Raw genomic sequence first — 23,005 nt, 5'->3', positions numbered from 1 at the left:
CCCTCCACTGCCAGAGCGACACCCGAACGACTCTTTCTAACGTAGGAGGCGTAGGAGACCAACTCAGTTGGATAGGGTAGATGAGCGTCGTGAGCGTTAACGTTTAACTTTTGTGTATTTGAATCGACTATATATATATATATATATATATATATATATATATATATCAAAAAACCAAAAACATAGGATGAACACGTGAAATTCTCCTTTTGTTTATAATGTTCACTCCAAGCATAAATGGATATTCTTATTTTAGAAACATATCTCATCACAGTCATTTGAAAACAAAGAAAGATTGAAGATTAGAATGACAAAAAATTGAAAAAGTAAGTCAGTCACAGCTTAAAATAATAGAGCATTAATGGATCGTCACGTATGGCAGAAATTGAGAAAGAGAATTTTAGAAGGATCAATTCCCTCTCCTCTGTTTTACCCCGGCATCAAAACGAGAGCACCAAACTCTCTTAACGCTTTTATACCGTCTTCGTTATCGTTATCATTAGCATTACTCGATGAGCGTCAGTTAAAATAAAATTCTACCGCGAAAATTTACTGTTGCCTGGTTCGTCATGGATGACGCAAATTGAGAAAGACAATTTAAAGAAAGATCGATTCGCTCTCGTCCCTCTCGCACGTATCAAAACGAGAGCACCAAACTCTGCGTTCAAAAGAAAAGCATTCAAGAAATCCTAAAACTTCATTGGTTTTAAGATCATCTTCGTCATCATTAACATCACTCGATTCCAAATCTCTTTCTATAAATCAAATTCGGCCATCAAAATTCTAGGCCAAAAAGGCAAAAACAATCTTTGACGCCGCAATTTATAGAAGGAAGAGTTCATCCTCCCTTGATTCCATTTCTTTCTATAAATTCTTGTTATCCCTAGTTAAGAATGGTTATTCAATCGTTGAGATGGTTATGTGGTTGCGAGTTTGGATTGGGTGATTGGCGATGGAAGACGGCAGTGGTAGCGTGATGGGCTTGTTGGTGGCTGTTTGATGTTGGTAAAAGTGTTCAAAACAAGGGCTTAGAAATTCTTCTGTTGTAGGTATAGCTCAGGGGAATATGAAGGAAACTCGTACCAGGAAAAGGAACGGTAAAAAAATTATCCAATCCGAAATATCCGATATCCAGCATCCTCTATTCTAACATAGCTAAGATGAATATTGCCAATAGAAAAAATACACAACAAAAATTCAAAAGTCATGAGCCTACAATTTAACTAAACCCGGAGGGGGAGGAGTTGATACAACATAAATCCGCAAATTTACCGAAAGAAACTAGTACTTAAGAGCACAATTTGCAGCGGCTTACAGACCGATAATACCAGGACCGCAGGACAGGTACATAATCCGCCTGGGCCTCATTTAGCCCTGCTCATACATAACAATTGTAAGCAGTAAAATATACAGGAGGGATAACAAGACAACAAGGTAAGAAGCAAAAGTACGAGACAATGAAAATCAAGCAAAAGGAAAACAAGATTTCACTTACGTATTCATCATCAGAGTAATATTGTCTCCTTTGAGAAGGATCCGCCCTATCAAAAAGGTAATACAATGATTTATAGTTGCAATAAAAATCAACAAGTAGAACACAACAAAGGAATGTGCTTGAGCAGATAGATTTACCAAGTGACTTTTTGGTCTTCTTCTTAACATTCAACTCTTCAGCATCGTCTAATACCAAATTCATGTACTCATCAAAGCCCTAAAGAAGACGTAAATAATAATAAAGATGGACAGTAGCGGAAAAAAATGAAAAACGCAAAACACAAACATCAGACGTGAAAAACAGATAGCTTTTACGAAAAACATTATGTGGCAAGCACCATACCCACGTGAGTTCTGAGTATGCAACACGTGTACTTAAAGCAAAAAAAGAGTCCAAGCAACCAACTAGACAATTGCCTTTAAGATACAAAAGTAGAAAACTCAAGAGCATATCCTCAATACAGGTTTTTTCCAAACTATTTCACTGAGTTGCCAATAAAACCAACCTCAAAATAAATCAATAATCCAACTTGTCCCCAAAATGTTTTCAAATTGTTGGCTCACTTTTGAGTTGAGATGGTAGATCGTTGATACAAGAATCTTTCAAAACAGAAAACTAGACAAGACCATACTCATTAAACTTGACCAAATTAAAACTCTACTAACAAAGTTGTCATCTCCAGTATTTTGCATCCAATGAGCCAACCAAAGTCCAAAAATTGATCAACGTGGCCCTGAGGACGCAAACATGTCACCTTTAGGATAAAATCGCAGAACTCAACCAGTTGGGCTACCCCCCTCAGGGCTCAGGGTTAGAAAGTTGTAACTAATTAGCACAACTTCTGAAAAAGGTTTTCCTTATAATTCTAAAAATTAACCAAATCAATCCAACAAAATTATTTACATCTCTTCTACTTCAGGCTTAGTTTCAACCTAAAAACAACCAAAGCAACCTTAATCTTAGTTGTAAAAAGTATGTGGCGCAAAGCGCAAAATGGTGCAAGAGTCGTGACATGCGCTTCAAGCCCTCCATGGTGCCTATTGGCAAAAAGCTCCAACTAAAAAATTGTAATTTATATGATTTTTTGAATTCAACATCTTGGCCCAAGCAAACCCCGCGTCTCGCCTAGACTTCAAATTGGATTTTTATGTGTGCATTATTCCATGCATACTTTTTGAATTAAAACCTAAACTACTTCCATTTACATTTATCTAAGCCTACTTCTATTCCATACAAAAGACTAACATGCTCAGCGACCCAAAGGATCTACACGACTAGCTATGACCTTAGTTTTTAAAAGCCTGCCTCGATTTGCGCCTTGAGGTCAGGCTCAGCTGAAAATGCCTTGACTAGGTGAGGCAAAGCCCACTACAAGAGTCGTGCCCCTTGAGTACCTCGATGTGCTTCACGCCTTGTGCGTCCGGTACGCCTCCTTGTTGAGTTCGGTAATTAACTAATGTTTTTTTGTTTGAAAAAGAAGTAAATCTTGAAACTCAAATTTACTTGAATATGAAGTTCGAAAAACCGCTGTTTTTTTAAGAAGAAACAAAAGGCATTCGAAGAAGAAAATAACTTTTGGAATTCTTCTTATTCTCCTTACAATAGTTTTGTTCTAAAGTACTGTTATTTCAAGAACAATAAATGTTTTCAAAAAGTACGTAGTCATTTGCATTTGTGTTTGCAACAAAACCACTCATCAAACACAATACAACTCTAATTAGAACTTAACATAGTGAATGTTCTCCATGAAAGAAAAAAAATTAATAGACTTCGAAAATTTTGATGACTACGAATAAATATCTTACAATTATTCGGCCTTCAATCCGCAAATCCTTCTGCTCAAAAAGCCATATCTGTATACGAGCTTTCTGCAATAAAAAATGAAAACAGAAAATAAATCAAAAGAAATATAAAGCCATGAATAATTCAAATTGATGTAGCATTGAGATTGAGACTTACGCTTTGAAGAAACCTGAAGATCAGGTTCTAGAAATTGTAAACAAGGAAAAAAAGAGTTAAAGCGTAAGAGAAGAAAAATAGGGGAAAATAACATTGCCATTGAAATAAAGAAGCGATGAGTATACAATTGGTTGGGTCATAATCCTCTGAACTTTTGTGCTCGCCATTTTCGCTGCTGCTTGCTTCGAATTGTTGTCTCCTGCTAAAACCCTAGCCTCAAAGTTCGAACCTCCGGATTGCGGGAGACCAGTCTGTTGTATTCAATTAGTCGGCTTGTTGATCAAACAATAGTGTCCCATTTTGTTTTGGCAAGTTTGCCAACACAATATTACCTTTCTTATGTCTAATGGTATACAATTAAAAATTATAAAAATTAAATATTAATAATTGTTATATTGAGACGAATTAAGTAAGATTTTATGTGACTGTATTTTAATTTATTGATTAAAAATAAATTATAAATTAAGAGTAAATGATGAATATTGTCTAAAAATCAAATTGAAAGTTTGAAAAGAAACAAAGAGAGTACATTAACTTTTATAAGAGACCACTTTACCGCTACACCGCTCATAAGTCATACCAGAATAGTCAAATATGCCTAATTTTTAACTTCTTAAAAAAATTCTAATTTTTAAAAAAAATTACTACAATTTATGATCACTAAATTGATCAATTTAGGATCAAATTAATACCTTTAAAGACATAAATAATGCCTTAATGATAAGTTATAACTGGTCGTTTATAATTTATTACTTGAAAGTCAAAATTGACACTTCAAAATTATAACTGATCTCTTTAAGATTATAATGGACCTCTTTAATATTAGTTATTTTGTTATAGTTGTTCATTCTAAGGTCATAATTGATTTATCTAAGTTTATATACTTGAAAATAGTCACTTAAAGGTCATAATTGATCACTATTAGGTCAAATTGATGACTTTTAAAGGTAATCATTGATTCATTTAAGGTTATATACTTTAAGTTAAATTGATCACTTTAAGGGTTAAATTGGCTACTTTTATGTCAAAATTAATTCCAACCACAACCACAAAAAACAACAAAAAAACCCACTAAATTAAAATGGATCAACCCATTTGTGTTTTGTCTCACTCTGAGACAGTCTTTCCTCATAGTGTGCAAAATAAGCATATTTGATTAAAAAAATAAAAAAATAAAAAATTAGCAAGTCTTGTATGAGATTGTCTCACCATGACACGGACTCATGTAATTAGCTCATTTTTCTAATCGATCACTTTAAAATTATAAATGATCACTTTAATATCGTAAGTATACATGGATCAGCCTAATAAAGACGACTTTACCATAAAACCGTTTCATGTAAAATTTGTGAAAAAAATTAAAAACTATTGAAATCAAATATAGTAATGGAGTAAATTAAATAATTGCAATATTTACACTAAGCCTACCATGATTTGAACTTTACAATCCAAGACAAAGCATAAACCAACAAAACCCGAACTATTACACACAAACCCAAAGTAAATACCACTCAAAAGCCTTTACCTAACCCTAACGGGGTAATCCTAACCTCGAGAAAGCCACCAAACGCAACTGTCTCAACCGTAAAACGCCCATGTATAAATTAAATAACACAATTAATACTCCTTTATTGGCTCAATTATCAATGTTTGGGTTCATTGTTTTAAGAGGATCTCTCGCAAGAGAAACTCCTTCATTGGCTCAATTTCAATAATAACCTCCTTTTTATTAGCATCCTCCATTAATTGTTGTCCTTCCTTGACTTCATTATGCCATCAATCACAACCTTCCCCAACTCATCTAACTCTACTTATTGCTTTTTTTCAAAAAAGGGATGTCAGTTGACTTTCATTGTCATCAAATTTGTGTTCGCTTAAATCAAACTTGAAATTCGTCATATATAAAAGTGCAAGGATAATGTGTAGAACAATATATACATTTATCTCCCAATCACACGCCAATCATTGCTTCATTTAAACCTTTCTTTTCTTCACAATCATACGCAACATAATCATTCACAGGCCAATAAAAACACCCAAAATCGTCGCAAAAATTAGTTTTACATAAGCAATCATCTATCAGAAGTTCCATAAACATTTGATCAAATATTAGAACATATTCCCGCACCAGCCGTCTCAAAGCATTAACTATAAAGTCACTATCACTAGTCTGGGTGAACAAGGAACAAAAACAAAAGAGGAATATAAGCACACTTCAAAGGGAAGATGAGCCAAAATGGGGCTAAGGTGACTAACATATACCGCAATCTCAACCTCAACAACTCTTCATTTCTTCTTTCCAGCTTCAGCAGCCTTGGTCTGGCAAAGAAACACATAGGAAATGTTAGAATTCACACTGATATCAACGCGTATTTTCTTAAACAGAAGCGATCAGTGTTAACAGAACAATACAAGTATCTTCTTACCTTCTTAATACCACGAATCTTTTTAGCACGGTTCTTTCTTTCTTTCATTTGTTTTCTAGATTTTTCAACTTTGGTTGCCAATCCATTCTGTACCAACGACAATAAAAAGGGAAATAAGAGGGGGTTGAAAGATGTGTGAGTGCAAACAAGGAGCATACCACCAGAAATCATAGTAAACAAAGAAACTATGCTAAGAGGAATCAATATAATTACCCTGATGAGCCTATATTTGGGCTCGTATTTCTTCGCACTATCAACTGAATCATAAATCAATCCAAAACCGGTTGATTTGCCTCCTCCGAAATGTGTACGGAATTTGAAGACAAAGATAGAGTTTGGGTCCTTCACATCATACATGCCAGCTAGTTTGTCTTTCAATTCTGCCTTTTTAAAGAAATGTAGATGGTAAGATAATAATAATAATAATAATAATAATAATAATAATTAAAAAAAAAAAAAAAAAACAAGAAAAGAAAACATACAGCAAACGACACTACCAGATATAACAATAAAAAGGAGAAGAAAATCATTCCCAAAAACCATCAATGTAGCATAACCACCAAAAACATAAACTTCAGCAATACAACATAACCGAAACACCATTAAAAGTGACTAAAACCCTTAATATGAATTCCATGAACAAAGAAACATGAAATCAGCAATGATAGGGCCTAATCCACCTAAGAAGATTGTTTACAATGGCAACAAAATAAATTAAAATAAGACATGGGCAGCAATCATAGGTTATCAAAAGTTAGCTATGAACCTTCAAAAACAAGGACAACTTAACTAACAATACTGTTTTGCAATGACATCAAAGAAATTTAAGCAAAGATTTGGTTATCAAAAGTCAGCCAAATACATAAACAGCAACTCAGGCGAACACCTAATTCTGGTAAAGAAAGAAACAGTGAATTTGGATAAGCATACTATTAGCGTGATTAATTCAATAATCCAAGTCAAGTAAAATGACACTAAAATGAAGCCCATAATTAACATGTTATAGGTATCCTGTATTATACTTTATGCATCAAAGGAAGTATATCACAGTACTGTTATGAAAGTAAACTTGTAATGTTCTCAGACATCTCCAAAATTCTTATCTAGTAGACCTTAAACATGATATTATGAAGTGCAATACATTATACACCACATTCAATCGTATAAAACCTAAAAATCATAAAATATTAGAAAATCAATCAACTACAACTCAAAACAAGGAAGCCTCAACTCATGCTTGACTAGGCCATGGCCCAAGTCATTTGATTGAAAACCATATTAAAATTGAGCTAAGTAATATATAACACTATAAAACGATATCAGCATATATGTAAAGGTGATTGTTTGGCCAAAGTTATACTAGTATCCTTAATTCGCCAATGACTCAAAAAAACATAAGAATATAATGTCTGAATTTCCGCATGAAGATCTAAGCAATTAGAGTAAATGATATAATTGTTTTCAGAACAAATATTCACAAAAGAAAAATGCACAAAAGGAAAAACAAACGACATTTATATCGGCATCAACAATATCATTCAAAGCAGCGAAAAATATGATAATCATCTGATAAAGTAGTAAGATTTATCTTAAATACCTTAGAGACATTAGCACGGCCAGGATGAAGAACATCAATGATCTGAAACACATCAAAAGATAACAACAACACCTAACTTAGAGGGAGAAAATAAAATTCTATAGAAGAATATTTGAAAACAAATAAGAGAACTGACGAATTGTTTCCTGGAAAGCAGACGATTAGTCATGAATTTGCGGGTCCTGATAGTAACTGCCTTGTCCGCCATTGATAATATCTTCTCTAAGCAATGAACACCCAAATGGTGTGGCTGAGAATGCTGCTATAAACTCGAAAAGGGTTCGTCCGTTCACGCCGAGTAAAAGGAATTTGGGGATGAAATTAGGGTTTATATATCTGGTGTGCTTTATAGGTTTTTAGAGTTTTAATTGGGCTTTTCGGGCCAAGTACTTCGCCCCATGACGCTACATTTGTTAATTTGGGGCTGTTTAGTGGGAAAATTTGAATAAAATAAGATTTTTTAACAACTTATTTTAAAAAATAAGCTTCATGAAAATATAATTTTCAAAATAAGCGTCCGAACATCCAAATCTAGCCTTGGAGTGAGTCGCTGTTACTAACAGCGACTTAGAATAAAAATTATTATTTATTAATTTTTTTTAAGTCGCTGTTAGTAACAGCGACTTAATGCGTTTTAAGTTTCTAGTTCTCAGTTACTTCCTCATTCCAACCTATGAGATTAAGGAGTTGACCAGTTAACCTTAAAGTCGTTGTTACTAACAGCGACTTAAAGAGTTGACTGGTCAACTCCCTAAGTCGCTGTTAGTAACAGCGGCTTATGGCTTTTATTTATTTATTTTGTCTTTCGCTGTTAGTAACAGCGATTTACTCCAAAGCTAGGTTTGGATGTACGAAGGCTTATTTTGGGAATTAAGTTTTCACGAAGCTTATTTTTTGAATTAAGTGGTTAAATAATCTTATTTTATTCAAATTTTCTTTAGTAGGTGTATTGTCCATTTAATACAAGCGCGTGAACTTACGGTTGTTGAAATGTAATCCGACCCCAAAAATTTTATAGCTGTCTTAAACGAGACGGCCTCATAATTTCCCAAAAATTTAACAGCTGGTCTTGGACGAGACGGCCTCATAATGAGACTGTCAATTTGAATATGTCTAATTCGCGCGTGTATCAACCTCACATGCTTTCTTTCGTTTTTTCCATTTTCTGGGCATTGTTCAATTTTAATCTTAAAGGTATTAATTTTGACCTTAAAGGTATCAATTTCAACTTAAAGTAAACTTTAAACAGATCAATTAACATAAAAAATTTCAATTTTGACCTATTTGTGATCAATTTTGAGATAAATTTCTACCTAAATATGATTATGTTTCACAATTTGAGAATGAAATTAATAAAAAGGTATTATTTTATCATTCTATGGATGAAGTTTAAACAATAAATGAATGGTCAATAACACTATCAATAATAGTGTTAAAACATTGTACAATACATGTAATTTTATTTAATGTAACATGATAGTTCTAATGGAACATAAGAGTACTTGTACTCTTTAATTATCGATCAATAATAGTGATATTACTTTTTCCTCAACACGTTTATATATATTTGTAAATAGTTCAAATTGAATATGTTATTATAGTTAAATTATGACACATAAATTGACAATTGATGTTTTATGATCTAACTCAATTTTAAACATATAAGCTTCAATTATCGTTTTCAAAATAATTATTTCAAAGTTTATAAAGATATTGTATAGGCTTTTGTTCAAATTGAATATGTTAATAGTTAAATTATGAGATATAATTTGATAATGATGTTTTATAATCTAATTTAATTTTGAACTTCTAATCTTTAATTATCGTTTTAAAAATAAGTATTCAAATTGTATAGATATATTGTATAACATTTAGTTCAAATTTAATAGGTTAATAGTTTTAACACTATTATTGATAGTTTTATTGACCATTCATTTGTTGTTTGAAATTCATCCATAGAATGTTAAAATAATACCATTTTATATAACTTCGTTCTAAAATTGTGAAACAGAACCATATTTAGGTAGAAATTGATTAGTTTAACGTCAAAATTGATCACTTTTAGATTCAAATTAAAAAAAATTTCTTTAATTGATATGTTTAAGTATTACTTTACGTTGAAATTGATACCTTTAAGATCAAAATTGATATCTTAAAGGTCGAAATTTATTAATGCCCGAAAAATGGATAAAACAAGAAAAATGTGTGATGTTGTTACACGCGCGAATTGGGCTGGCCCACTCTTGGTCTCAATTTGAGACGGTCTTGGGCAAGTTTTGGTAAAAATTTAATCACAAATTCTTGCGAGAAACGGTCTTTTTGAGATACCATTTTTAATTGGGTCAGTCTATTATATATATTTTTTAAAATATTATAAATAAGCATTAAGAATGATGTAAGTAGACATTTAAGATATTGAAAGACATTAAGGGTAAGGTAAGTAAGCATTAGGGATAATGTAAGTAGGCGTTAAGAATACGATAAATAGGCATTAAGAATACGATAAATAGGCATTAATCTTTAATGGGCTGGGCTTGAAATACGTCTCTTAAAGAGACGGTCTCTCATAGACTAGTTGAAATTTAATTTAAAATTAAAGTTATCCGAGTTAGATGATAATCGGAAAATGGGAAAATTAACTACGACTAGATTTTGTAATCGACATATATTTGTTAATCAAGATAACTCAAACCTAGCTAGTAATGATTGAACCAAGTCAAATATGTCCCTAATTATGCTTGAAATTGAAATGAACAGGTTTCAATTGAAATTGATATTTAATTAAAATGTTGTAAATTTAAACTAATTTTTAACTTAACTATTGTGAATTCAAATCAATTTTAAATCGAAAGCAGGTCAAGTTTTCGGTAAATTTATGATTAAATTCAGTTTATTAAATTGTTATTAAATTTGTTGAATAATTTCTACAAATTTATCACTAATCTTAGTTATTAATGATGAATGTATGAAAACTAAATTTTTAGTAGTGCAACATTGGAATGTACTTCCTCCGTTTTTTTGTTTGTCCACTTGAAGAAAGAGAAATTTAAATTAGATTTTCAAAGTATATATTAAAGATAAAATATATTAATGTAAGTTCTTGTTAGATTTGTCTTGATGTAAAGTTTTTAATATATAATTTTTATATTTTTTATGATGCGTAGTTAGAGATATTAAGACTTAACATTTGCTAAAAAATGCGTGCAAAAGGTAAAGTGGACAAACAAAAAGAAACGAAGGGAGTAATAAGTATATCAACAAAACAACGGTATAATTGTTTTGCCACGTATTTGAAAAGTAATCAATCTAAAATCCAACTAAAATGAATGACACTCGTTCAAAACTGACCCAACACCTTTATATGAAGTTGTGAGCTATGATTTAATGAGTTGGAGTACTTATTTGATCAACTACTTTTATGAAAGATTGTTTATCAGTGAGGCGACCTCAAAAAAGTTCATACATTATATTAGACAAATTCTCCAAGAGCTTTGTGAGAGATTGACAGATTGTATGGGGCTGTCTCGTGGGGAGACAGTCTCATTTACTTGATGTTTATCTTAACTTGTATTAGTTGAGCTATTTAATCCCTGTTTGGAGGATATTTGACAGTGAGACCACTTCATATAACAATTTGTCCCATTTAATTGATTAACAAAGGTTCAAGCCCAAATTTTAAATGCACTCAAGTCTGAAGGAATTATCTTGATCATTATTTTTTTATGAGTGAGATATATTATATATGATGAAGATAATCACCTTTATTTTAAGAACAATTTCTTCATATATGTGAATTTGTTTTAGTCTTTTAGATAAAGATTTATGATTGACTATCGACTAATTTTTATACACAAAATTAAAATGTTAGCTTCATGCGAATACAAACATTATATCAAGAAAAATAATTCTATTATAAATTTCCAATTATAAAGTTTTTCAAGGAAAAAATAACAAAATAACTTTCATACTTATAATTACGCATTTTCAAGATAAGATGATAACAATAATTTGTACTAAAAATAAGGAGGAACTCATTAACAAATTGTGTTTTAAATTTGAGTCGTGAATAAAATATTTTAAAATTATGATTTTTAAAAACAAAATATAATGATTTTCTATTTTACAAAGACTAAGCATTTTCTCTATATATGGTTGAAGAAATACGATGAAAGAAATCTTCAAGTTAAATGAGCATGTAATTAATGCACGTTATAGTGATACATCGTCACTATGACACATAAGCTTAAAGTGGGGCATGAGTTAGGCTGTGTCGGGCTTGTGTAGGCTTAGTAACTGACGATCATGATAACTACGCTTAATTATGGACATGGCCGGGCTAGACTCGGTCTAGTCTATGTGGCTTCAGAAGCTGATGGTCGCGACACCTATGCAGCTATGCTTAAAGGTGGGCATGTGTTATGCTTGATTTTGCCTAAGTGGGCCTTCCACAGCTAATGATCGTATACGTTGGACCAGTCGTGCCATGATGTGGCCTATCTACCATTTTTTTTTTGTTTTCTTCCATTATTTTCTTCATAGGGAAGGAGGGTATTATTTTTTTCTCATATCCCAAGTGTCACACTCTTTGTATTCTAACTAGAAGTATGCAAAGGGTCAAGACCTACCTAAAAAGTGGTACATTTGCCTAGTCTTTGATACAAGACATATTTATCATTTGATAATACTTTATTAAGATCGTCTTATTGTGAGACAATTTTATATAAGTTGGTCTTATATTTAGTTTGAAAAAATCTATTTTCCATTTACCTAATTAATTGTACTGCTTGTATGAATTCGTTTTAACGGGCGCTATTATTATTTTGGTAAAATTAAAACTAATATAGAATACAAATCCTAATACTTCATGGGAAGATTTGCTAATGGTCAAATTTACGGCAGTTGGAGTAGTACCAAATCCATCATATTCATTGTCAATCCTTATTCTCGGACTTTTTTTGCTGTCTTAACATAGAAAAATAAAAGAGGGTTTACATTAAATCATCCCCAAAATCAACGCGACGATTCAATCTTTAACAATTTAACATCATCAAATTTTTATTACCATAATAATCAAATTAAAGATATTTTTCACAAATCGGGAAGACATTTTTAGGGTATGTTTGTCTCTTTGTTTCTGTTTCTTCCATTTTTTTATTCTTCATATTTTGACTTTAACATTAAAAAAATCCCATAATTGTTCCATTGGAATTCGGAGAATTAACAATTGATTGGATTTATTTTTCTTGTTTTTTCGGGTGAAAGAAATTTGATTGTTTTGTTTAATCTTTTATTAGGAGTAGTTTTTATGATTCTTTTGTTCAATCTTTGAATTCAAATCCAGAATTTAATATTCTTATTGTTGAATTAGTAAACAAACAACGCTCATCAATTTTTATGTCGAAAACCTAAATACCCTTTTTTGGGTCTTCCTTTTAACACGTATTATTGCAATATTTTGACTCAGTTCAAGTTATCTTTTAATCAATTTTGTCATTTTTAGATTCTGGGTTTTTTTGCCAAATTATCATCTTATTGATTGTTTTCTCCAAATTTTGTGCTTCTTTGAAGATTGTTTGATGAATGTTGATGGTTGGCAAACTGTGCATATGCGCTTCTTTTTGAGGGGATTTTGATTTTGGAATTGGTTAGTAATTTGGACAAGTTGTTGATTGGAGTTGTTAAAAAGTTGGTTTTGTTGGTGTTGTTTCATGGATGCACATATGAATTAATGGGGGAGGATTAAATTTAGTTGTGGTAATTGAGCATGGGCTGTATAAGTAGTAAGCCCAAAGCAGTTGAAGATCCTGATGGCCCTCCTAGGCAGAGAGTACCAAGTAAAAGACTTTCTGGAACCACGTCTTCGAGCAGAGAACACTCTGAAGCCTCTCAGACGATAAATAGAAGTGATAGTAGAAGGTCATTGATTGATAGGAAAGCAGGTAGTTCGATTCGATTATGTGAGGATCGTTCTGAGAGGAGTAGAGTGAAACCTGAGGAGAATGTTTTGGTCCATCAATCAGAGATCAGATCGATTCCTAAAGCAAGGGAAGGGGAGCAGGTTGCAGCTGGTTGGCCTTCTTGGCTTGCTACGGCAGCTGGAGAAGCTATTGCCGGTTGGATACCTCGTCGTGCTGACACTTTTGAGAGATTGGATAAAGTATGCATTTTCTTCTTAATCCATAAACAAGTTATTGTTTTTAACTTCCTTTATCAAATGGTGATTTAAGATTTATATTTTTTCTATTTTCATGGTGTTTTTATGAGCAATTGAGCATGATCATGTAAGAACTTATATTACTATTATTCTAAGGCCGTTTCACCACTTCAAAACATTTTGTATTAGTGAAGTGGAAATCATGTGTAGAGACTTTAGCCCATTACTTTCTTGTTATTTTGAATTTTCATAGTTTTGCTTTATGTTACTTAGACTTGGATACTGATGTTGGATACTGGTACGTGTCCAAGTGTTGGAAACGTCTAAATATTTAATTTATGTCTAAAAGGAAGTGTCTAAGTGCCATATCAATGTCCGAGCATCAAGGATCAGACACGAATACGTGAAGCAAAATGAAGAGTCAGAGTAACATAGGTTTTGTTTGTTTGTAAACTTTAAGAAAGTGGTTCAGCAAAAATATGCTTGTAGACAAATCCAATTCTTTTTGTAGTGAAAGCATTGTAAATTATAAGAAGTTACAATGGTCAAATGTTTTCAAAATTTGAATATAAAAGATAATTAGAGAGAATATATTGAGATGGAGGGAGTGCAATATTTTTTTGTTCCGTACAGAAAAACATTAAGACATGACTTTTTGTAATTTTAAGTATCTTTTATTGTGTACCAAGACTCTCAAGCTTCTGCTCTTGAAACACCACTGTAGTAGCCATATAAATACACCTACAAATCGATTTTTAATTTTTAATACTTTGATATGCTTTTAATGTGAATGTTCAATAAAATTAAATATTAGATCCTAAAGCATAACTCTGATATAGATTAATTGCAGAGTTCTTTTATTACAAGACATGGTTGAAGTAAAGAGTTTTTGATTGGCAATGTTCTCTGTTGTTTTTACTCTTCTTGATGAAATAGCCTATAGAGTCATGTTCTTTTTTCTTCTAATCATTAGGATAGGAGAACTAGTTGTGTTGTGCTTCGTAGCAGGAAATACTTGTATACAACTTTGGATTGTGCAAGCTTTAGCTATAGGGTAATCATATCTATTTTTCCAGATTGGAGAAGGGACTTATAGCAGTGTCTACAAGGCTCGGGATCTTATTCATGGCAAGTTTGTTGCTCTTAAAAAAGTACGATTTGATAACCTTGATGAGGAGAGTGTAAAGTTCATGTCAAGAGAAATTCTTATACTACGCAGACTTGATCATCCTAACATAATTAAATTGGAAGGCTTAATTGCATCTACCACGTCTAGCAGCTTATATCTTATATTTGAATATATGGAGCATGATCTCACAGGCATTGCATCACTACCAGGCCTGAAGTTCACAGAGCCACAGGTACCTACATGGAAACCCTTTTTTTTTTTTGCTATCTTTTCTATCTGCTAGTAGTTGAATATACAAATTCTCAGTCCACATAGATGTATTTGTCAGGTAAAATGTTTCATGCAACAGCTTCTTTGTGGCCTTGAACATTGTCATAGCCATGGTGTACTTCATCGTGACATAAAGGGTTCAAATCTGTTGATTGATGATTGTGGCATATTGAAAATTGCGGACTTCGGTTTAGCAACTTTCTTTAATCCTCAGAAAAGCCTGCCATTGACAAGTCGAGTGGTAACTTTGTGGTATCGACCTCCTGAATTGTTGCTTGGTGCTACTGATTATGGGGGTTCTGTAGATTTATGGAGTGCTGGTTGTATCCTTGGAGAATTGTATGCAGGGAAGCCCATCATGCCTGGAAGGACAGAGGTAACGTTTTTGGAAAAGCAATTCAGCATCATTCTTTTAAGTTGTCTATTTGGTCGTTTAATCATTGGTTTTGGGTTTTGTTTTGTCCGTAAACATTTCTTTACTAGATTGTGTATAGCAGTTTGCTGACAATGGCCTATTTGTAGGCGAGCTGGTAACCATTGGCCTCCTTGTCTTGGTAAACAGCTTTTATGGGAAAATCTTTCTGGTTGAGCTTTCTGATGATAATTGAGAAGTTATGGTCCTTGTGGTTGGGTCTGAAATTTAGTTTGCTTAACAAAATATTTCATGACTAATAAGGTATAAATAAAATTTATGAATTGAGGGGAGGGCTGTAGTAGTGCTTGGTCTTTGTGTCGTGGCAAAATAGTATCAATCTTGCCCATCTTGAGTGCTTTGTTTTGGCACTTGCATTATATTAGAATTCAGAGATGTGTTTGGGATGCTCCATGAAAGAAACATTTAACCGACTGACTCTTCAGTGTGAGTATGTTGAAAAAAAAGGCTTGTACTTTGTGATTGTTTAACGATAAATCGTTTTTCCTTCACCTTTTTAATTGAAGTTCCTCTAACATATGTTTAGCAATGTTTTTAGGTTGAACAATTGCACAAGATTTTTAAGCTTTGTGGCTCTCCACCAGAGGAATATTGGGAAAAGTCAAAGCTACCCCATTCAAAAACTTTTAAACCTCAAAGACCCTATCGAAGATGTGTTGCTGAGAGAGTTCAAGACATTTCTTCTCCAGCATTAGCTCTTTTAGAGACTTTACTTTCTATCGATCCCGCCTCTCGTGGGACTGCCACTTCTTCTCTTGAGAGTGAGGTATGTGAACACATTTATCTTCTTTGTTCTTATAACTTTGGATATTATTAAGGTATTATAAGTTGGTAACAGTGGAAAGAATAATCTGCTTGCAATTATGATGGTAACTGAAACTGAAAGTCTTTGCTGAGTTTGTCAATGCTTTGTTCTCTTTTCTTGACCACCCTCAATTTTCATAAGTGATAACCAGGAAACTTGATACATATCCTTGACTGTATCTACAATTTTGAAAGGACATAATTAATTGGTGTAGCACATCATATTCACTGTCTTGTATTTGAGAACTATACTGTCATCTTGTGTTCCATACATCAAACTAATCATAATGTGTATCACTTCAAGTTGGATTTTATTTATGATTGGAATTTTTTGATTGTTGATCATTTTAGTTTATTACTTCTTTCTCTTCTTGGACAAATCCATTAGCCTTTTAATCATCAGTGTTAAATAGAATGGGTTTCTTGCTAGTTCTTGTTTATTTTTTGTGGGAAATTGGGAGTAGGGGATTGCCGGGGCTTTTGGCAAGGATGTGTTAGACATATGGACTATGTAAAGTGTAAACCTGTAGAGCTTATTATCCTGGACAGATATACTGTTTGTCCTTAACACATTTCAATAAAATTATTTTGAAGTACTTGTTCCCATTTGGCCATCATATTAACTCCCTTCTCTTTTTTTCTTGAGTTCAATTTGCTGTCTTGCCTACAAATGATTACCATGGCTACTGTAGTTGACTTCATTAATCTCTCATTCTCTATATCATTTTCAAGCTGTGACCTACAAATGTCTGACCGCTCAACAGCCTAGTCATCTTTCTGTTTCACAACTCGTTGGGTTTCATGTATTGACGAAAGAAGCTCGTTTGATCCTATTTCCTATTGTCGAAGGTAGTTTAGTAGTACGAGAAAATGATATTTTTGTGTATCTTTTGTCTTTTCAATGAGAAAGAAGCATCATAATGTTCTCTTTTGTAATTTAATCTAGCATTTTTAGAGTAGATTTACAAGTAACTTGGGCATTATGTTGGTTTTAAATTTTTAATATGAGCTATGAGTTCTCAAACTGTCATGAATATTTCAAGTGCACCTGCTTCCGAATGAAGTTTCTTTGAAGAGTATTGATTGGTTGGTCAGTCTATGTCAATGCCAAAATGCTAGCTTGCTGCTTCATTTGAGTTTATGTGCACCCAAGGATGAAGTCCATTCATCCTAAAGCTAACAATCTGTCTTGCTTCATTATCATTTTGTACTTGTTTGCTTTCTTTTGTGATTTAAATGATTGCTCGAACTTGGTATGGTTATTTCTTCATTTTGCCTTTTTCATTAGTGTCTTGGCATAAGGGTTTTCCAATATTTTTATTTTATTTTGATAGTATTTGTTTTAACTTGCAGTTTTTTACGTCAAAGCCCTTTGCTTGTGATCCTTCAACATTGCCTAAGTATCCTCCTAGCAAAGAGATAGATGCAAGAAGACGGGATGAAGAAATTAGAAGGTTTGTCACATTTTTCGAAGCTCATCACTGGTGTATTGCTATATTTTTCCTTGCAATAATTCACAGAAAGCTTCAAGCCTAATGCAAGTAGAAAACTTAGTGACCAAGGATTTAAAGGAAATTAATATAATTTAGAAAAATTGAATCTAGGTGGTTAGTTGGTAAGGGCTACTGTTATTATTGCTTTGAGCTCATGTCTCTATATTATTGTTATGAGCTAAACGTCATGGATAATGTTTTCACTTTTGGCATTATCCTGCTCGACATTCATTGGTGATCCCAAGCCAACTTGGAACGAGGAGGTGAGTGCTAGTTTTGTGCCAACCGGCTCAAATAATATTATTACATCTTATGATAGTGAAACATTATTCTATTCTTATGGGGGTGTTTCCTTTTCAACTATATTGCATAAATGTGATGTATAATGACTAAAGACAATTCGACACTTCCCATTTGAGATAAGGAAGCAAAATTAACTCGATTAAAATTAGGATCAACGAACCTTTGGCTTCTTACAAGAAAATTGTTAGAATAGGTGGATCTGACCAAGAAAATGATATTAACGTCTTATTGACTTCATATTGATAAGGAGACCATATAAAGATCATTATCTTATGTTGATAGTACAGTCATACCAAAAGTGAAAAGAGTAGTTCAACAACATAAATTTCTCATCTGCATAAAAATAAGGCCAAAGAAACGAGAAACAGAGGATAGTGAAGAATCAAATGTTGGACACTAAAAGAAGACAATGTTAAAAACTTCCATAGTAAAAGTTGGTGGAGAAGCATATTGAGTAGCTTTGGTGAGATGGAGACTCCACTTTTGTTAAAAGTTTAAACGGAGAATTGTTTTTTTTGCGTGGCTAAAGAGAATTTGAATAACTCAAATGGAAAGATGCGGTGAAGAAGGACTCAGCCTGGTGGAATGAAGAAGTGAAACTTGAAGTCAAGAAGGAAATTTTTTTTGCTAGCCTTAAGAAATATAGAAATAACAAAAACGTTGTAATGTACAAGGAGCTAAGTTCAAGACAAAAGAAGCAAATTAAAGAAAAAGCAGAGCTAGAGTTTTGGTTATAAAAAGGTGTACGATAAATTAGACTTGGTGTAAAGGGATAAGATAGTATAAGATGGCTAAGAGGAGACATGCAAACATTAGAAATATTAGTACGTGAATGCCTTATGGATAAAAGCTTAAAAGCCATTGAACCCGTGTTTTGGATGAGGATATCCATCGTAACTGGATGGAGTCTTTTGACGGGATTTTTAGTGGATATCGAGGGACATAACTGGAAACTTCTATATTGAATCATCCGAGAAAAATAAGCTAAATTTTTTGTTTCGGATGAGGAGATCAAGCCCACTAATATTGAGAACAAAAAAGATATTGGACTCATACACATTTCAAAGAGCCAATTTGGATCGAAAAGGTTTATTATTTCTCTTTTTGAGTAGAAACTTGGAAATGTTTCATACACATACCTTTTATTCAAAGTAGTTGCAATTTGAATTCCATTTTCTTGGATTCATTAAGCGTAAAAAAAGGCCATCTTGATCTTTGGGGATAAACAATTACTCTATTAACTCAAATAATACAGTTTTGTCTTTCTTCCAGCCACGACTAACCTAATATTAATAGGAAGCTTAAATTATAATTTTATTGCACCCTTTGGTATTGATAGTTAAGCTTGTGGTTGTTCAAATTGGTATGATGATCTTTATTTTGTGTGTTTTTCATGTGTCCTTTTATTATCTTTTAGACGTCAAGCTTTGGAAGGCAAGCGTGACAGGGTTGACCAAGGAAAGCAAGGCTTTCAAGCACCTGTTGATAATGTATCAGCCAAGGTTAATGCTGAATTTGTTTCATCATTGCAGGTATTGTGGCAGTTTTTTTTTGTGCTTGAGCATGAATTATGACTTATGAGTCTAAATTTCAGACAATTGTGTTAATTTCAAGTTAAGACAACTCTTAGTGGTTGTTAAAACCTCCGGTCGTACGAGAGGTTGCATGGTCAAACACAAGCACATTAACGTGAATTTTTTTTCGTTTTCAATTCTATTTTGTGGGTCCCCTGACAAACGATAGACGCTTCAGATACAAAATTAAATAACTAACTCGTCAATATCTAGCTGAGTTTTGATTTTTGACGCTATCTTCACCTTGGCTTTTTCTAAAGAACTCTCACATTAACTAAATAAAGCTATCATATGAGTTGACACATGAAAACTAACGCTATGTCGAAGTTTGCAAGGTCACATTTGTCAGTATTACTCCATCTCTTTGAGTGTGTCCCATAATCAAGAGCGGCGCAAAGGTCTTAGAGCCCTATTCATTTTTACAATGTCTTTCAAAATGAGGCCTTTCATTATTTCAAAAGATAAATTTTTTTCCACTTCAAGAAACATAATTCAAGACAAAATGTATTGCAACTTTATATTCTAAAATTCCTTCAAATATAAAAGTTTACAAACAAATTACTTAAAAAGTGTTGCTCAGAATAGGGCCTGAATAACACCATTTAATATTTGAGACCCCTTATTCTGGAGCCCCTAGGCGGTCGGCTACCCAGAATGGGCTCTGAATCGGCCCTACTCATAATTTCCCTGGAACTCGCATTTGGAAAATGAATGAGGGCAACTCAAAAGGGATGGATAGAGTACATGAAAAATACAAATGTGCTGCATGAATAATTGCATATATCCATTTAAAGGCAAACTACGTCTATATTCTCCTGTGTGCCACATTTTTTGTTTTTCACATGTTTTTACCTTGGTAACTTTACCATTTCCAATTACAGAAAAAGAGGAGCCAATCCCGATCGAAGGAGTTGTTCAAATCTCGTCAAGAGGAGTTTACGTCTGGTCCTCTTCTAGGTCCTACGGGTGATTCAGAAGCTGCCAAAGCAGTGAGCAAAGAGATCTTCAACCGTCTTCATAAGAGAGGCGTCTATTCAGGACCATTAAGTATTGTAGGTGGATTGTCAAATGGTGAGAGGAAATTGAATGATCCTCCATCATTTTCAAGGCTATCCAATTTAACAACTTCATCTAGTTTGGTAGCAAATAGGACTTCCCCTGTCAAAGAAACCCGACATAGATTTGGCCTTGATCAAAATAAAAGAGCACCGGATGCCGCAGAAAGATTTTCAGGGCCTATCGATGATACGGAGGGAGTAAGAAACGACGATTGGATGTATTACTCTGGAGAAATGTCGGCTAGGCATCAACTCAAAGAACAAACTCGTGGGAAAAGACCTGACTTGGTGAGGCTCAAGAAATTTATGGCCTTTTTGTGACATTAGTTTGATAATTTACATTTCAGCTTAATTTTTCTGCATGTTTTGATTAATAAACGCCCATTTGTAATGACTCATTTGATCATGTGCACTTTTTATATATATGAAGTTGCACTTGATGTGTGCTATCAAGGTTCAATCGGAATCAACCTTTCTGAACAAGGGCATACATCCGAGTATCCGACCCTTTAAAACCTACCTAGGTGGGAGCCACTATTGACAATTGAGTAATAATAAACTCTTCTAATATCATAGATCATGAGCTTCTGTTCTCTTGGAGTTTGTGGCGTCTCTAAATTGTAGCTTGTCCCACTTTTCCGTTCTTGTTGTAAACCAGACTACTAACGCAAAGTTTTTCGTCTGTATCTTGGTTTCCACTCTCCAGCATAGTCTCGCATCCAATGGGGACAAAATTCACTTATCTGGTCCATTACTCCATCCTTCTAGAAATCTAGATCAGATGCTTAAAGACCATGATCGTCGAATTCAAGAGGCAGCTCGTCGTGCTCGGAATGATAAGGTTAAGCACAGCAAAGTGCTGGCTTGGTGAATAGGTGACCAGACGCGTTTTAGCCGTCGTTTTAGAGCCAGAAAATACAGCAACACAGACCGAGTTTTTGTTCAGGCTTCGGTGTAAATACAAGCACACCATTGCAAAATATTGGGTGGTTGTGAGGAAAATTAATTTTAATTATATATGTATATGTGTTTTGGGTCAAAATAGTCTCATAGCTACATTGTAATTTCTTCAATTTTTTAGTATATTCCAAATCTTTTCCCATGGTATCAAGAGCTTTGATTATCTTTTTCCATGCTTTTCCATCCTATTCCGTTATCAATGGTGGTGGTGATCATGTCACTTCTAACTCTACAATGATTGTCTAACTACTCGATATCTCTCCCTTGATGGTGATAGCTATGGAAAACTTTCTGCTACAACTATGCTCATGCTCGTCGTTGCTTTTTATTTCATTTTGAGTTATTACTACATTGGTAGATAATGTTAGTATGACGCAGATAGGTATGAAGTGGTCGAGTATGAAAAAGATAGATATGAGAGTAGGGCGGCGAATATTAGGGCCAATACCCACATCCGGCATAACTTATAATACCGATATCCCCATCAACTTGGACGGATTGGTTGTGACACTCACAAATTTTTATTTTTGCCATCCGGCCTTATTATAACCATTTCCTTAACTTCACATTTTTTTTTAATTTACGGATATGAATTGACTTTTTATCCCTTATTTTATCTCATTTAAAAATATATTTTTCAGTTCATCTTATCCATATATCACTAATTTCTCTATGTCCATTCTTAAAAGGTAATGTGCTTTGTTAATAGCAAACTTAAAGTGACATATCAGTGTAATTTTCAACTCAGAGTTCAACACAGTTTGGTTTGGCATGGTGTGATTTATTATCTAAATCAAATAAACTTTAAAATTAAATTTGGATTTCTTTTCAAACACCAATACATTTTATGAGTTATGCCGAACTTGAGAAAAATTGCTTTAAATTGGTTTGGTTTGATGTGCTTTGTGATTTTATTTCTCATCAAAATATGCATGTATGTCCCCAACAATTGATTACAAAGTGTATATCATTAATTTCAAACTAAAGAATTCTTAGATGAAAACAAAAATAAATAAAATAATGAAAAACTAATTAAAAAATCAAATATTAATGTGAAAAAATTTAAAATTGTTCAAATATGATCATATTGTCTTTGGGCTATAATCCAAATGTGATGGTGTAATTTGTGGAGGGAGGATAAATAAAACACAAAAATTTGGACGAGACGGTCTCATCATGAGACCGTCAATTTGGACGGCCCAATCCGCGTGTGTAATAACATTTTGATTTCCTGGGTATTTACCAATGTGTGTGTAATAACATTTTGATTTCCTGGGTATTTATCAATGTTGATACTTTTAAGATCAAAATTGAAAAATGCTCAGAAAATGAAAAAATGCTCAAGTTGTT

General features: G+C 33.2%; 3 protein-coding genes across 3 annotated transcripts; 1 reads left to right on the top strand and 2 right to left on the bottom strand.

Annotated features, from left to right (window-relative positions):
* Positions 1 to 1,142: 1,142 nt before the first annotated feature.
* Positions 1,143 to 3,759, bottom strand: LOC130805904 (uncharacterized). Its single transcript, XM_057670739.1, has 6 exons — positions 3,580 to 3,759; positions 3,455 to 3,481; positions 3,301 to 3,363; positions 1,633 to 1,711; positions 1,496 to 1,541; positions 1,143 to 1,374 (listed from the first exon to the last, which is right to left on the bottom strand). The coding sequence occupies exons 1-6, from the start codon at positions 3,619 to 3,621 to the stop codon at positions 1,365 to 1,367; spliced, it is 267 nt and encodes an 88-aa protein (XP_057526722.1). The 5' UTR covers positions 3,622 to 3,759; the 3' UTR covers positions 1,143 to 1,364.
* Positions 3,760 to 5,496: 1,737 nt separating this feature from the next.
* On the bottom strand, positions 5,497 to 7,799 carry LOC130806803 (40S ribosomal protein S24-1-like). Its single transcript, XM_057672005.1, has 5 exons — positions 7,614 to 7,799; positions 7,478 to 7,519; positions 6,094 to 6,264; positions 5,881 to 5,967; positions 5,497 to 5,773 (listed from the first exon to the last, which is right to left on the bottom strand). Exons 1-5 carry the CDS (start codon positions 7,683 to 7,685, stop codon positions 5,741 to 5,743), a joined length of 405 nt encoding a protein of 134 aa, XP_057527988.1. The 5' UTR covers positions 7,686 to 7,799; the 3' UTR covers positions 5,497 to 5,740.
* A 4,654-nt stretch (positions 7,800 to 12,453) lies between these two features.
* LOC130805855 (probable serine/threonine-protein kinase At1g54610) lies at positions 12,454 to 22,139 on the top strand. Its single transcript, XM_057670656.1, has 9 exons — positions 12,454 to 12,591; positions 13,046 to 13,634; positions 14,708 to 14,992; positions 15,089 to 15,406; positions 16,002 to 16,229; positions 17,621 to 17,721; positions 19,481 to 19,595; positions 20,519 to 20,983; positions 21,402 to 22,139. Exons 2-9 carry the CDS (start codon positions 13,242 to 13,244, stop codon positions 21,564 to 21,566), a joined length of 2,070 nt encoding a protein of 689 aa, XP_057526639.1. The 5' UTR covers positions 12,454 to 12,591; positions 13,046 to 13,241; the 3' UTR covers positions 21,567 to 22,139.
* The last annotated feature ends 866 nt before the right edge of the window (positions 22,140 to 23,005 follow it).

The sequence above is a fragment of the Amaranthus tricolor genome, chromosome 2 (genome assembly GCF_026212465.1).
Source record: "Amaranthus tricolor cultivar Red isolate AtriRed21 chromosome 2, ASM2621246v1, whole genome shotgun sequence".
Classification (NCBI taxonomy): Eukaryota; Viridiplantae; Streptophyta; class Magnoliopsida; order Caryophyllales; family Amaranthaceae; genus Amaranthus; species Amaranthus tricolor.
This window is presented reverse-complemented; position numbering and strand designations above follow the sequence as displayed.

What these genes read in the sequence shown, in the direction of transcription:
- LOC130805904 (XM_057670739.1), bottom strand. Translation starts at nt 3,621, where the DNA reads ATGGCGAGCACAAAAGTTCAGAGGATTATGACCCAACCAATT. An exon ending in GGATTATGACCCAACCAATT is followed by an intron (nt 3,482 to 3,579) that starts GTATACTCATCG and finishes TACAATTTCTAG; the next exon opens with AACCTGATCTTCAGGTTTCT. An exon ending in TCTTCAGGTTTCTTCAAAGC is followed by an intron (nt 3,364 to 3,454) that starts GTAAGTCTCAAT and finishes TTTTTATTGCAG; the next exon opens with AAAGCTCGTATACAGATATG.
- LOC130806803 (XM_057672005.1), bottom strand. Translation starts at nt 7,685, where the DNA reads ATGGCGGACAAGGCAGTTACTATCAGGACCCGCAAATTCATGACTAAT. An exon ending in TGCTTTCCAGGAAACAATTC is followed by an intron (nt 7,520 to 7,613) that starts GTCAGTTCTCTT and finishes GATGTGTTTCAG; the next exon opens with ATCATTGATGTTCTTCATCC. An exon ending in AGATTCGTGGTATTAAGAAG is followed by an intron (nt 5,774 to 5,880) that starts GTAAGAAGATAC and finishes TTTCTTTGCCAG; the next exon opens with ACCAAGGCTGCTGAAGCTGG.
- LOC130805855 (XM_057670656.1), top strand. Translation starts at nt 13,242, where the DNA reads ATGGGCTGTATAAGTAGTAAGCCCAAAGCAGTTGAAGATCCTGATGGC. An exon ending in TGAAGTTCACAGAGCCACAG is followed by an intron (nt 14,993 to 15,088) that starts GTACCTACATGG and finishes TGTATTTGTCAG; the next exon opens with GTAAAATGTTTCATGCAACA. An exon ending in TCATGCCTGGAAGGACAGAG is followed by an intron (nt 15,407 to 16,001) that starts GTAACGTTTTTG and finishes CAATGTTTTTAG; the next exon opens with GTTGAACAATTGCACAAGAT.